This window comes from Bipolaris maydis (assembly GCF_028858645.1).
Source record: "Bipolaris maydis strain C4 unplaced genomic scaffold PSV08scaffold_3, whole genome shotgun sequence".
NCBI classification, from domain to species: domain Eukaryota; kingdom Fungi; phylum Ascomycota; class Dothideomycetes; order Pleosporales; family Pleosporaceae; genus Bipolaris; species Bipolaris maydis.
The window spans coordinates 2,365,038-2,376,771 of record NW_027093859.1 but is presented as its reverse complement, the minus strand read 5'-3'; the positions used below and the strand labels follow the sequence as shown (position 1 = coordinate 2,376,771).

At 53.6% G+C, this 11,734-nt stretch overlaps 3 protein-coding genes across 3 annotated transcripts; 1 reads left to right on the top strand and 2 right to left on the bottom strand.

Annotated features, from left to right (window-relative positions):
• Positions 1–1,844: 1,844 nt before the first annotated feature.
• PSV08DRAFT_197701 (uncharacterized protein) lies at positions 1,845–4,500 on the top strand (the record flags this gene model as incomplete). Its single annotated transcript, XM_014222214.1, has 2 exons — positions 1,845–2,190; positions 2,303–4,500. The coding sequence occupies 2 exons, from the start codon at positions 1,845–1,847 to the stop codon at positions 4,249–4,251; spliced, it is 2,295 nt and encodes a 764-aa protein (XP_014077689.1). The 3' UTR covers positions 4,252–4,500.
• Positions 4,132–7,408, bottom strand: PSV08DRAFT_218434 (uncharacterized protein; the record flags this gene model as incomplete). Its single annotated transcript, XM_066092146.1, has 3 exons — positions 4,132–4,863; positions 4,959–6,203; positions 6,257–7,408. 3 exons carry the CDS (start codon positions 7,406–7,408, stop codon positions 4,450–4,452), a joined length of 2,811 nt encoding a protein of 936 aa, XP_065949637.1. The 3' UTR covers positions 4,132–4,449.
• Positions 7,409–8,300: 892 nt separating this feature from the next.
• On the bottom strand, positions 8,301–10,117 carry PSV08DRAFT_348927 (carbohydrate-binding module family 43 protein; the record flags this gene model as incomplete). Its single annotated transcript, XM_014222212.1, has 5 exons — positions 8,301–9,007; positions 9,061–9,828; positions 9,878–9,903; positions 9,955–9,992; positions 10,046–10,117. The coding sequence occupies 5 exons, from the start codon at positions 10,115–10,117 to the stop codon at positions 8,301–8,303; spliced, it is 1,611 nt and encodes a 536-aa protein (XP_014077687.1).
• Between the last annotated feature and the right edge of the window lie 1,617 nt (positions 10,118–11,734).

The window sequence follows — 11,734 nt, the reverse complement described above, 5'->3', positions numbered from 1 at the left end:
TGATGGAGCGAGATGAGGGCGAGGCTGCGGGTGGTGCTGGACGATGGGCGTGAGAAGGGTGAAAAGGGTCGAGTGTGGGTTGACTGGGTTGGTTGGGTGCCGGGGCGATGGAAGATGGGATGGTGACAGTCGACGGTGGTGCCTGTGTGCGAGTACGGGTGACTGGGTACAGGCAGGCAGGAAAGCAGGCTCGGTCAACGATGCCCAGCGGCGTCTGGAGAGGTTGAAACCGAGGGCGTAGGGACAGGACAGATGTCGATGAAACGGTTCGGATGCCCCGTGGAATGCGCCCCTGAGGCGGTAGGCAAAAGGAAGGAAAACAGTCGGGGGAAGGGGCGATGGGAGATGCGGAGGGCAGCGGTCAGGTCAGGACAGGTCAGGTCAAACGATTGTGGATGTATGTCGATGGTAAGGGACAGACGGGTGAAGCAGACAAACGAGAGGAGGCTCGGGCCTTGACAGAAGTGGATCGCGGGTGAAGAGCAAAGCAAAGCAGAGCCAGGAGAGGGCGCGCCCAGTCAGCAGTCGGGATGGGATGGGCAGGCAGCGCCGGCCCAGGAGAGCAGGAGCCAGCCTTGGCAGCTAGCGCGCCGGCAGTGGCAGTCAGACGCACCCACGCACACCGCTTCGGGCAAGGCGGCGCAGATTGCCAGGCCCCTTCATCTGCCTCTAGTGCTGCCATTGCTGCTTGCCTACCGCCGCATGCACATGCACCCACGCCCAAGTGACGGGCCTGCTGCTCTTCTCCTTGCCGTTGCTGCCCTGGGCCTGCTGCCCGCCAAACCGCTCGCCGGGCCCTCTGCTGCGAGCGCCGCCGGTGCAGCGCCATGTCCAGGGCGGAATGGCCGGCCCCACCTGCTGCCAGGCACGCGCGCCTGATTGGCCGCCCGCCCAGCCAGTCGCGTTTCACCACCGCCCGCCGCCCGCAGGGGTGCGTGTGCCTGGCCGCTGACTTGTGCCATGGACGCCGCCGCGCGGTCCTGCACCACCGCCCACCTCGACGGCCGACGCAGACGCCCGCCTTTGCTTTTTGCCCTTGGATCATGGGATTGCAGGCCGAGAAGCGCTGCGCGATCCACTCGTGCCACTGTTGGGACCTCGACTGATTGCTGAGCAGCCATGCAAGCCGCCCAGACGCAGCAGACCCGACGCCGTGGCTTGACGGCGCTTTCATGCGAATTTAACCCCCGGAACATCCTATGCTGTACACGCCGCTGCCCGTTGGCCGCTCCTTCCGGCCCAACCACTCACCGACGACAACTCTAGACGTGCACGCCCGGCTCGTGTCACCCTCACCCGTATACCCTGTGTACTATACGCCCACACACATCTGCTATGTACTTACACACATGTACTTACATCATCCTCACTCTGCCTGCTGTCTCCCCCCCCCCCGGGCTTTCCCCGTCGTATGTCCATAAGTAGTCCATGTATGTCCTGTCTGCGAATCCGACACACGGCCTGCCTGCCTGCCAGCCACCCCGCTTAACCGTTGCGCCTCAGCCTCTGTGCCGCAAACGGGTCCATTAGACAGCCGTCAAATCGTCTTGGTGTCCTGAGACACAGGCACACCACCACAGAGTCAGGCAGGCTCCATCCCAAGACTCAAGACCGTGTCAAAGTTCCCCAGCTTTGTCGCATCCTTCCGTCAAGCACACCCCATTTGCTGCATCCACCTAGCATGAGCTGTATGTATGTACGTAAGCACATAGACCAACCCACCAAGCCATTCTTGCGATTCTCTTAGTCAGCAATGTCACGTGCACCACCCGCTTCCCAATCTGGACATGCCCTCAACGGCCTACCAAGCTGCACGCCCACTTCGATGACCACCACCCCGCTTGATGCGCCGTCCGTCCGCTGCCTGCCGTAGAGCAGTGCAGTCGCTCCAATTGCCCACTGCCCATCACATATGCATCTCTGACGGCCTCCTCGCCCGGGCCCTCAATCCATTTTTCCCCAGCTCGTGTTCACACCAGGCACGCCATGGCAGCAATGTACCGGGGCCATTGGAGGCTACAAGGAGGGCAGCGAAGCGTCGGATGACTGTCTCTGCGGGGTTCCATCCTCAATACACCTTCCAATCGCTCTTCAACCTGGGCGCTCTGTTTGCCTTCCGCAGAGAGTCGCAGCCCACTTGGAGATATGAAGCGCCGTCCTTGCAACACAGGACCGAGCCATTGGACCTATGTGCGTTTGCGCTGTAAAAAGACTCAATCTGCTCTGCTGACAATGGTAGTAAACCAAGAGCTGCCGAGCTCCCAAGTGCCTCAATTCGATGGTATTTCACATTCGCACGCAGTTCCGACTCCCCAGCCCAACCCACTCGCCTTTCCAAACCCCGACGAGTCCGAATGCGCGTCTACTGGGACTTCAAACGGAGACCTCGAACAGATCAGCGCGCATGTCTTGGCCTGCTTTGACGACTTCAAATCCCAGGTCATGTACGCAGGGGACATATCCTTTGCTGAGCGCAACAGACTCCTTGCCAATGCCTGGAAGTCTTGTTGTCCAGCCGACTCTGATGCATGCATCTACAACATTATGGTAGTGCAGCACGTCGAGGAACTCGGCTGGGATCCTTCGAGCATTCTCTTAGAGCACGAGTCGTTCGCGCTGCCTCCCGTGTACACATCGCAAAGCCAAACCCTGCTCGACTGTTTGACGAAATCTTCAGCACGGTTTCCGTACGCTGCCAAAGTCTACCGTGAAATATCCATGAGAGTGGTTGAGTTGGCGGGGTCTGCCACATTCTCAAAGAACTCTTCACAGGACATGGAGCTTCTCTCCGTCATTCGGCTCGCACTTCAAGACGCCTTCTCAACTGACAACAAGATCGAGCCCTCGGTAGCGCAGGCTCTGACTTTGGTTGCGAACAAGATTCAAAACATGGACATTCGAGAGGCGCTACTCTCAATCTTCACAGGCACAAATAGTGTGCAGCAAAGCACAATCGTATTACTTGCGCGTGCTGCCGCCAACCACAAGCTCTGTGCCACCTTGGAAAAGACACTTTTCTGTCTTCCGCGAAAGCAACTTCGATCACTTATCCCGTCGGTTACTACATCTCTGGCCATAGCTGTTGCGCGGGAAACTAGACTGCCGGATAGGCTTCATACGCATCCCCTCACCGCATGGTTCAAGGTGCTTGAGGGTCTTGATAGACGCTCAGCCTCTCATGCATCTAGCGCAGATTATTTGCGCACTGCATTTACAGCGGTGAACAAGTATGTCTTCGGGAATAGCAACGCTGGCAGAATGCGAGGTCATGTCTTGCTTCACGCCTTGACATTTCAATTGACGCAGCAAACACAGTATGCATCTTACAGAGAGAGGGTATTGCAGCTCATCTACGCTCCTGTACATACGTCTCAACAACGTCCTGAGTTTGAGACACTCTTGGGGATTGTCTTTGCTCGCATGCAAAAAGATGGTTTACCTTGTACACCATTGGTAGAGCTGGCTGTATATACCTTTACTCGCCATGCCGACTTGATGTCCGTATACCGCATCCTGTCCGCACTAAAACAGCGAGGATTCGTGCTGGAAAACGCATCACGTATCCACTCTCGATTCACAAAAAGAGCAGCCTCGCTCCCCCGCAAAACCGAGTCAATGAACGAACAAGCCCGTCAACACTACGCCTTTGCTCTGCGCACCTGCCAAGGCATAACCGACCTCCTTATCAAACTCGTCTCTCCTTCTTCCAAATCCACCGCGAGCGCCTTGTCCCACACAAGGAAGCATCTCCTTCATCTACAAGCCCGCCGCGAATTCGCAGCAATCCTCGACCGCGCCTCCGCAAACCACGCTCTACCCCAAATCTACGCAACCTCCACTGCCGACATGCCCACTTCGGACCGCACAGTCCTCATCCACCAACTCGCTCATTTCTACTCGCTCAGCACCACGCGCTCCCATCGCGAAACGTGGCGCTCAATCTACTACCTTTACAGCTACCTTCAGACGTATTCACTGCCTATTGGCCCGTTGTTCACCAAAGCTGTGGTGCGCGCTGCGATTATCCGGCCCATGATGGAACATCGCTTCATCAGTGCGAGGAGACTGATTTGGATATGTCATCTTGTGGCGAGGGTCGAGGGCGAGAATGTAGCCAAGCAGATTGAGAGTAGCTATTGGCGCTGGAGAGGCGAGTTGATTAGACATGCTAAGCGGGCGCATGATGGTGCGGGGGGAGACGTAAAGGCCAAGGCTATGGTGGGCAAGATGAAGGGGTTAGGGTTGATTTGAGACGAGGGGGAGAAAAAAAGAAAGTATGTAGATAGAGAGATATATACCCGTATACAGAGCAGTGTGAATGCTGTATAGAAGGAAATAACAAAAAAAAAATGTATACTTGATGACTAATTCAAAACGCCTTGCCTACTTACATTCGTCTCGAGAAGTCGTCCATTTACTGCAAAAGCTTGCAAAAGTCCACACATCCCTCTAATACCTATCAATCAAAAACATCCTGCGCTCATACTCAGACATGGCCCCCAACATGCGCCTCTCCGCGTCCTTGATAGCCAAATAGTCCCTCACCAGCCCCGGAGCCAACGCCTCATGCAGCGCCGCATCCCTATGCAACGCATCCATTGCCTCGCCCAGACTCTTGGGCAGCATCTGCGTCACACCCAGTTGAGCGCGATCCTCATCATCCAGCTTCGCCGGATTGACAGACATGTCGCGTTCCGGGTACGCAGATGCGGGTTCGTTGGCCGCGAGACCGAGGATACCTGCTGCCAACAGTGCAGAGAGCGCAAAGTAAATGTTTGCCGTCCCGTCTAACGCGCGGATTTCCCAGTGGCCTGACTCAACGCGGCGGAGAGGGGTTTCGCGGTTCTGAGTCCCCCATGCTACCTGTGTATATTTGTTAGATGACGTATGTTTTTTTTTTCTTCTTCTTCGAATTGCTAAAAGTGGGGGGGGGGGAGGCAGTGAAGGAGATAACGTACCCAGGATCCTCCGGACCAAGAATTATCCTTGACTCTTGCGTAACTATCTTCTTGTGGCATAGTGAATGCACAGATGGCAGGTAGATGTCTCAATATGCCTCCCACGAAGAACTGCATGTCGCGATCTGGTGGGTGCAAACTAATGTGTGCGTGGGCTGCGGTACCTATTCCTTCAAACGGCTGTGGGTGCAGCGTTGCTCGCAAGTCGTGCAGACTGGCTATTTGTGCAATCGCCTGCCGTGCTTGGATCAATGTGTCGATGGCCAGGAGCGGCGGTTGCGGCGGCAGGACAAATTCATATTGGCCTGGGGCAGACTCGGCATGGAATTGTTGGAGCTCGATACCCATGTCTTCAAGCGCGAGTACAATCTCACCCAGGAAGGGCAGTTGATTCCACTGTTCAGGCGACATGGTACTCCAAGCGTGCGTCTTTGTCAGTGGCGACGGCTCTGCTGAGGAGGCATTGGCGGATGGCGACGCTGTGTTCCTACGGAGGAATGTAACTTCAATCTCAAACCCTATGAGCAGAGTGGCTGAGTAGTTGTATTGTAGGTCGTTGATAAGTATCTCCAGATTGTTACGTGGATCTTCAGGAAGAGCAGACCCGTTCTCTGAGCGCCAGTAACTAAATACCGTGGCGGCTGGGAGAGGATCCTTATTGTGCGTCCGGCAAAGAGAACGTAGGTCAGGCTCAACATAAATTTGACCTGTAGTGTTCATGACAGGAGTCGGGCCGTCATTTTGTAAAATGCCAGTGGTACCTCGCGAGATACCTATACGTCTGCCTTCATCTATTATCCGTGTGAATTCTCTTATGGGAACTACACGGCTCCGAACCGTGGCTGTGTAGTCCAGCCATTGCACATAGAAAAACTTGATATGTGGGTTATTCTCCATGAAACTTTTAAACAGTTCAATATCATATACTTGCGGAACTTTTGGTGGCGGAGGAAAGTTTGGTGGTACGTAAGGAGAAGCCGACTCGCTGGCGCGCTGATGAGCAGCCTGATCGAATGGAGGTATGTTGGGTCCTGGTGTTGCAGTTGGTGATTGATATGGAGAAATCGGCGCATTGGACTTTGCATTGTACGTCAACTGCTTCGGCGATAACTGGACATTCTCATCAAACACTGCTTGGTAACGCAGGTCATAGAGGACATTAGAGTTATTGAACATGATATCTTTCGTCATACCGATGGCTTGGTGAGGAGTAAGATCGCCTCTCTGGATGTATTCGAGAAGTAGCTAGCCTGATCAGTATGCTCTAGAGATGCAATTTAGCCTGTGGTCTATCTTACCTCTAGCCATACTTCACGGAACTGCACATTAGCAAGCCAGAAAGTCTCTGGGAACCAATGACCGTCGCTAGAGTAGAGGAGCTTGCTACCGGGAACCAACTCCAAAGCTTGACGGAGGACCGCTCTCTGACCATCTCTGCTGACCATGGGGAAGACTTCGCCAATGTCCAGGTATACATGTCGGTAAACAGTTGCAAGGTAGCCCGCTTCGCGTGTATATGGATATGCCGAGTGAAGAATGACAAAAGGGACTTGTGGGTAATTTTCTATCAACGGCTGAAGAAAGGCAGGGTTGGACTCCAGCAAGTTGATATCGTTATCGCCTAGGCCGGTGTGCAGCTGAAATGGCTTCGCAAGCGAATCAGGATGCGTTAACCGCTCCGAAAGTATCTCAAGTGTTCGCAGCACTAGGTAATCATTCAGAGGCTTCTTTTCCATTCGAAAGTTGCGTTTACGAATGCAGGTCTTCACGTAGCGCTCGAAAGGGTGGCCCACTGCTTTTGCAGCTTCATCGTATTCAGGCTCAATATCCAGCCCCGTCCGGTAGCATACGACAGACTTGAAACCAGCGACATTTTCGTCCTCTACGGCCTCTTGGATTGTCCTCTCAAATTCGTTGGTAAAGTCGGTCCAGATTTTTGGCAGAAATTTACTTTTCGCCAAGTCGTCTTCTGATGAATCCTGCACAAGAATTTCCATCAGCCGCTCAGCAACAGTTTCAATGCGTACGATGCGTTTGGTAGGTGCCTTGGTATATCGGTCGTGGTAGTTGTAGGGGAAGACTTTGTCTGGCAAGGCAAGGCCATCATCAATGAGCAATGCGTGTACGTTTTCAAAGCATCGTTGGTGTAAACGTTCCGAGTTGCTTCGAAGCCATTCCACTCTCTGTTCAAGGATCTCTTCCCAATCCGCATCTTCTCCACACTCGTACAACAGACGTAGTTGCTTAGCTGCTCGTAGATGAGAAAGCGACTTGAACGTGTCTCTCAAAGCTCTACCTTGAGCTTCTGTAGTGATGGTTTCGAATGGTATTGTGTCTATATGTTGAGGTAGGATAAGATTGTGCGCGTGATTGTCGATGATTGGGTAGTTGTTGACGACATGCCGCAGATGATCAACTGTGGGCCGAGCTGGGGATGTGGTTTGGCTCATGGTGTCTGTCGATAGCTAGGCGCATCTAGTTTCTTAGCGCGCCGATGTATTTGCTAGTATATTGTATTTGGAGTACTTCAATCGCGCCTGCTTAATCTTGAGAACTCCAAAGGAATGTGCCGGTTGACTTCTTGTTTGTATGCTTTGGGCTTGAGGCGTTACAGGCAAGGCCTGAGCCAAGTTTATTTCTGGGGCTGTTTTCCAAGGTCAGTCAGATGACGTCAATGCAGACCGGAAGCTGTGGATGGGCAGACTGAACTGCGCAACATGCAAACGCCCACACAATATCCCGTGAAAGGATAAAAGGCCAATCAGTTGGTACAGTAAGGTTGATCTGATCATTGGAAAGCAGGGAATTTTGTCAGTCTACTACGAAGTACAGTCAAGAAGTGGGGCGGTGGTTCGATGTCGGGTTGCATCAGCTACCCCTCCAACGTACGTATGCGCAAACGTGAAGTCTGTAATACATTGCATACATTCAGTGTTGATGATGAAACTAGAATGCTAGAGCCGTCAACTTTGCAGGAACTGGTTGTTTGTATTCGTACGTAATGAACACTATTCCGAAAAATGAATAGTATTGCAAAGCAAAGCATGTATCCGAAGTGAATCGCGTGCAAGTACAGAGGTCAGATTGTAATGCATCTATAATTACACTGCATATCTACAACGATTATACAGATACGCATGTCCGTGATTACAATTTCTTTCAGGAAAAAAAAGGACATTCCATGACAGGCCACACACGGCGGTATTGGATATAGAAAAAAACGAGTGATACAAATGGGAATAAGCGCAAACCCACGCAAACGATGCAAATGTGAAAAACGACAAGGTCAACCATCGACAACCCAATCAAACAGCTCTTCTATCATGTCGAGTTTTTTTTCTCCTACAACAGGATCATAGCCATACCTGAAGCAACAGCACCAAGCATGTAGAGACCGAGACCGAAGACACCGTCAGTGGACAGGGCAGAAGCGGCGCCAGTGGAGCCAGAACCAGAACCAGAGCCAGCGCCTGCGGAGCTGGTGCTGGAGGCAGCAACAGCACCGCCAGCGACGGACCCAGTGCCAGCAACACCTGCCTCCTTGAGAAGCGAGGCACAGCCGGAAGCAGTGGGGCTAGGGTTGGCAGACTGGGTAGTGGCCTTGCCCTTGAAGCTGCAGCCGCCGCTGTTCTTCTTGGCGTAGGCATTGACAGCGAAAGAGAGCTGCTCACGGTTGGAGCACATACCGTAGACACCATAGGGACCAGAAGTGGCGTTCTTGTTGATGCCTGCACAGTACTCGCCGTCCTTCAAACCGCAGACGAAACCGAAGATGTCACCATAGTCCTCCTCATCGGTCTTCTCATCGACGACACATGACAGGGTCTCCATCATGCATGAGCAGAGGTTGGCGTTGGCAGGAGGGGGGAGAGGATCGGACTCAGCCTCCCACGTTGCGGGGGTGACCTTGGGGCACGAGGCAGCGGCAGTGTTGGTGGGGTTGTAGTCAGCCATCTTGACGCCAACCGGGGTGGCCTTGGCAATCTGCGAAGACAGGTTGTCAAAGTCGTCGTTAGGCACAGCCTTGCCGTCCTTGATGGAAACGAGACCTGGAGATTGTAAGTATGAAAACTTGAGCAATTCAACAGAAGCAAAGACTTACCAAACTGGTTCTCCTCCTCAAAGTACATGTACACGATACCGCCAGACCAGATGCCATACATGTCCTTGCCATAGAGAGCCTGGACCTCGGTGAACAAACGGGGGCGGGGGGTGTTGCAACCGTATTCAGCGAAGAAGACGGGGACGTTGTACTTTTCAAAGTTCTTGGTCTGAACGTCATAGCCAGACTTGGTGAAGGAAGAGGCACCGCACCAGGAGTAGATATTGTAACCCCAGAAGTCGATGGCGCTGTCCCTGTCGCCGCAGTCGAAGTAGTTGGCCATGTTCTCACGGATCTCGGCATCGTCGTTGGTGGCATAACCAACACCAATCTCGCGGTAATTCTTGCTCTTGATGTAGGCCTTGGTGTCACGGACAGCGGCCTTGACGAATGCACTGGCAACGGTGTTGTTGGGCTGGTTGCTAACCTCGTTACCGGCGAAGAAACCAAGGGTGTTGTCGAACTTCATCATCTCATCAACAACGCTGGTGTAGCGGTTGTAGAGGTCGACAGTCCAGCCGGGGTCGTCGCGGTTGATGGACAGTCCAGGCTCGGACAAGTCAGCCACAACGTAGATACCAGCATCTGCGAGCTGGCTCATGCAGTCGGTGTGGTCCTTGCTGGGGTCAATAGCGTAGACACGGATGGTGTTGGTGTCGAGCTTCTTGAGCATAGCGATATCGCGCTTGCATGCTGCCGAATCGGCGAGGGGATCGGTGATCTTGAGGCCATCGGTCGAAGTGGCTGTGGTGTTGGAGTTTACTTCCTCTGCTGGTTGTGAGTCTTGTATTCTGATCTTGGCCTGCTGAATGCTTACGCTGATAAGCAACACCCTTCATGAAACTGGCTCGGCGTTAGCTCGGCTCGGATAGATGTGGCGAGCGGATTACATACAATTGTTCACCACTGTTCTTCATGAAGAACTTTGACCCCTATTGTGCTTTGTCAGCCACTGGTCTCGCAACTCCAGCGCGTGACATGTTACCTTGATGACAATAGGGTCAACGGCCGCCTGCACGCCCGCGAGCAGGGCCGTGGTCGCAATGAGTCCGCGCATGTCGATAGGGAGAGCACAAGATGTTTTTCCAAGATGTGTGGTTGGGGTTGGCAAGAGCTTAGGTTGGTTCGCCGAGAATCAAGGGCAGGGCGCGCGTCTTGGGGCGTTTGGTAATGCGCAAAATGGGTCAAGGAGCGTGACGCAACAGCAAAGAAGGCTGTATGCAAAAAAGAATTAACTTAAACACTGAATGATTGACTGGGTAAAACAGAAGAGTGAGTGAAGAAACAGCTCTGAGGCACAACGGGTGAAGAAATCTAAGGCCGACCAAGCATCCCAAGACAGACCCACAAGCGCTCAGCTGTACCCCTGATGCTAGCCCTGTTTCGCACTAACGGCACGTGCGCGGTTCGAGACTATGAGGCGCTGCCTTGTTCATTGCACCAAGGTGAGCGGGCGTCAGCATATCGCGTGGTCGTCACGAGCTGCAGAACATGTGTTTGTGCCAGCAACAAAATACCATGCTTATTTGCCCATGACAGCACGACGACACATCCCCGTCTGACTGCTGGATGGTGTTTGTCCGAGCAGCTGGGTAAAGGGCATTGCACTCATGCGACGCGTATGCACAATTTCGCAGTCTCCACCTGGGATTCGCCAGTCGCCCCACCGCCCATCATGCTGCTAAATTGGGGCTTGACGTTTCCAGACACCTTGCTGCCGCGGCGCGCATTCCCGCCCCCTCCGTGTTGGATCTACAGAAGCGATAGATAACAGGTGGGCAGGAGCGCACGCGATGATTTTGGTGGTGGGTAAAGAGCAGTAGCGGTGGCAATCCGAGGGAGCCAGAATGGTACGCATGGCTGCACCGCCTCGCAGCGTGTCGCGAAGAGGGGCCGGACGATGCAATAGTTGGAGAGGCGGGTTTGTGCAGGTGAAACGTAGTTCTCTGGGTGGCGGAGTCGCATGCGGGCGAAGCAGCCAATCGAACGAGGCTGCGAGCGCTCTTCCAACGCCGCTCTAGCTGGTGAGTGGCAACGGGCCAATGTGCTGGACGGGGTTCCTGGGTGGCACTACATGTGCGTAGTGCATGTATGGATGTGGTAAGTACGTCGGTATTATGTAGAGTGGTTACTTGGACAGACGTCAAGGGGGTGCGTTCACGCAGAGTCTCCTATTTTGCGCGCAAAGGGCCATGGTGCACAGGAGGGCGACGGGCATTTTGGGCACGTGGCAAGAGCGCAGGTGATGTTTATGTACACATGTGTGTATGTATGCATGTACTACTTGGATATGTACAAAGTAGCGCAGTTGTTATGTAAAGAGAGGGACGAGCGCAGGCTAGAGGGAGCCAGCCAGTGGTTGTCGATGGATTTGACGGTGCAGCGGCGGTAGAGAAGGTGTATGTACCTAGTACACAGTAGAGCACGCCTAGCGTGAGGACAGTCCATGGAAGGGAGAGAGAAAACCGGATCTACAAGGACTGCAGGTGGGCGTAAGAATGAGGACGAGCACAGCCTCCCGGCCGGAGTGCCGATTTGTTGCTTCTGCAGAGCCTCTCATTTGCCAGTTTCTCAACACCCAACCGCCCAAACTTGGAAACTGGGCAGTCTAATATAGCTCACTGGCTACTGGGGTCTACACCGGCTTTGGTAGCAGTAGCGCGCTTTTCTTACC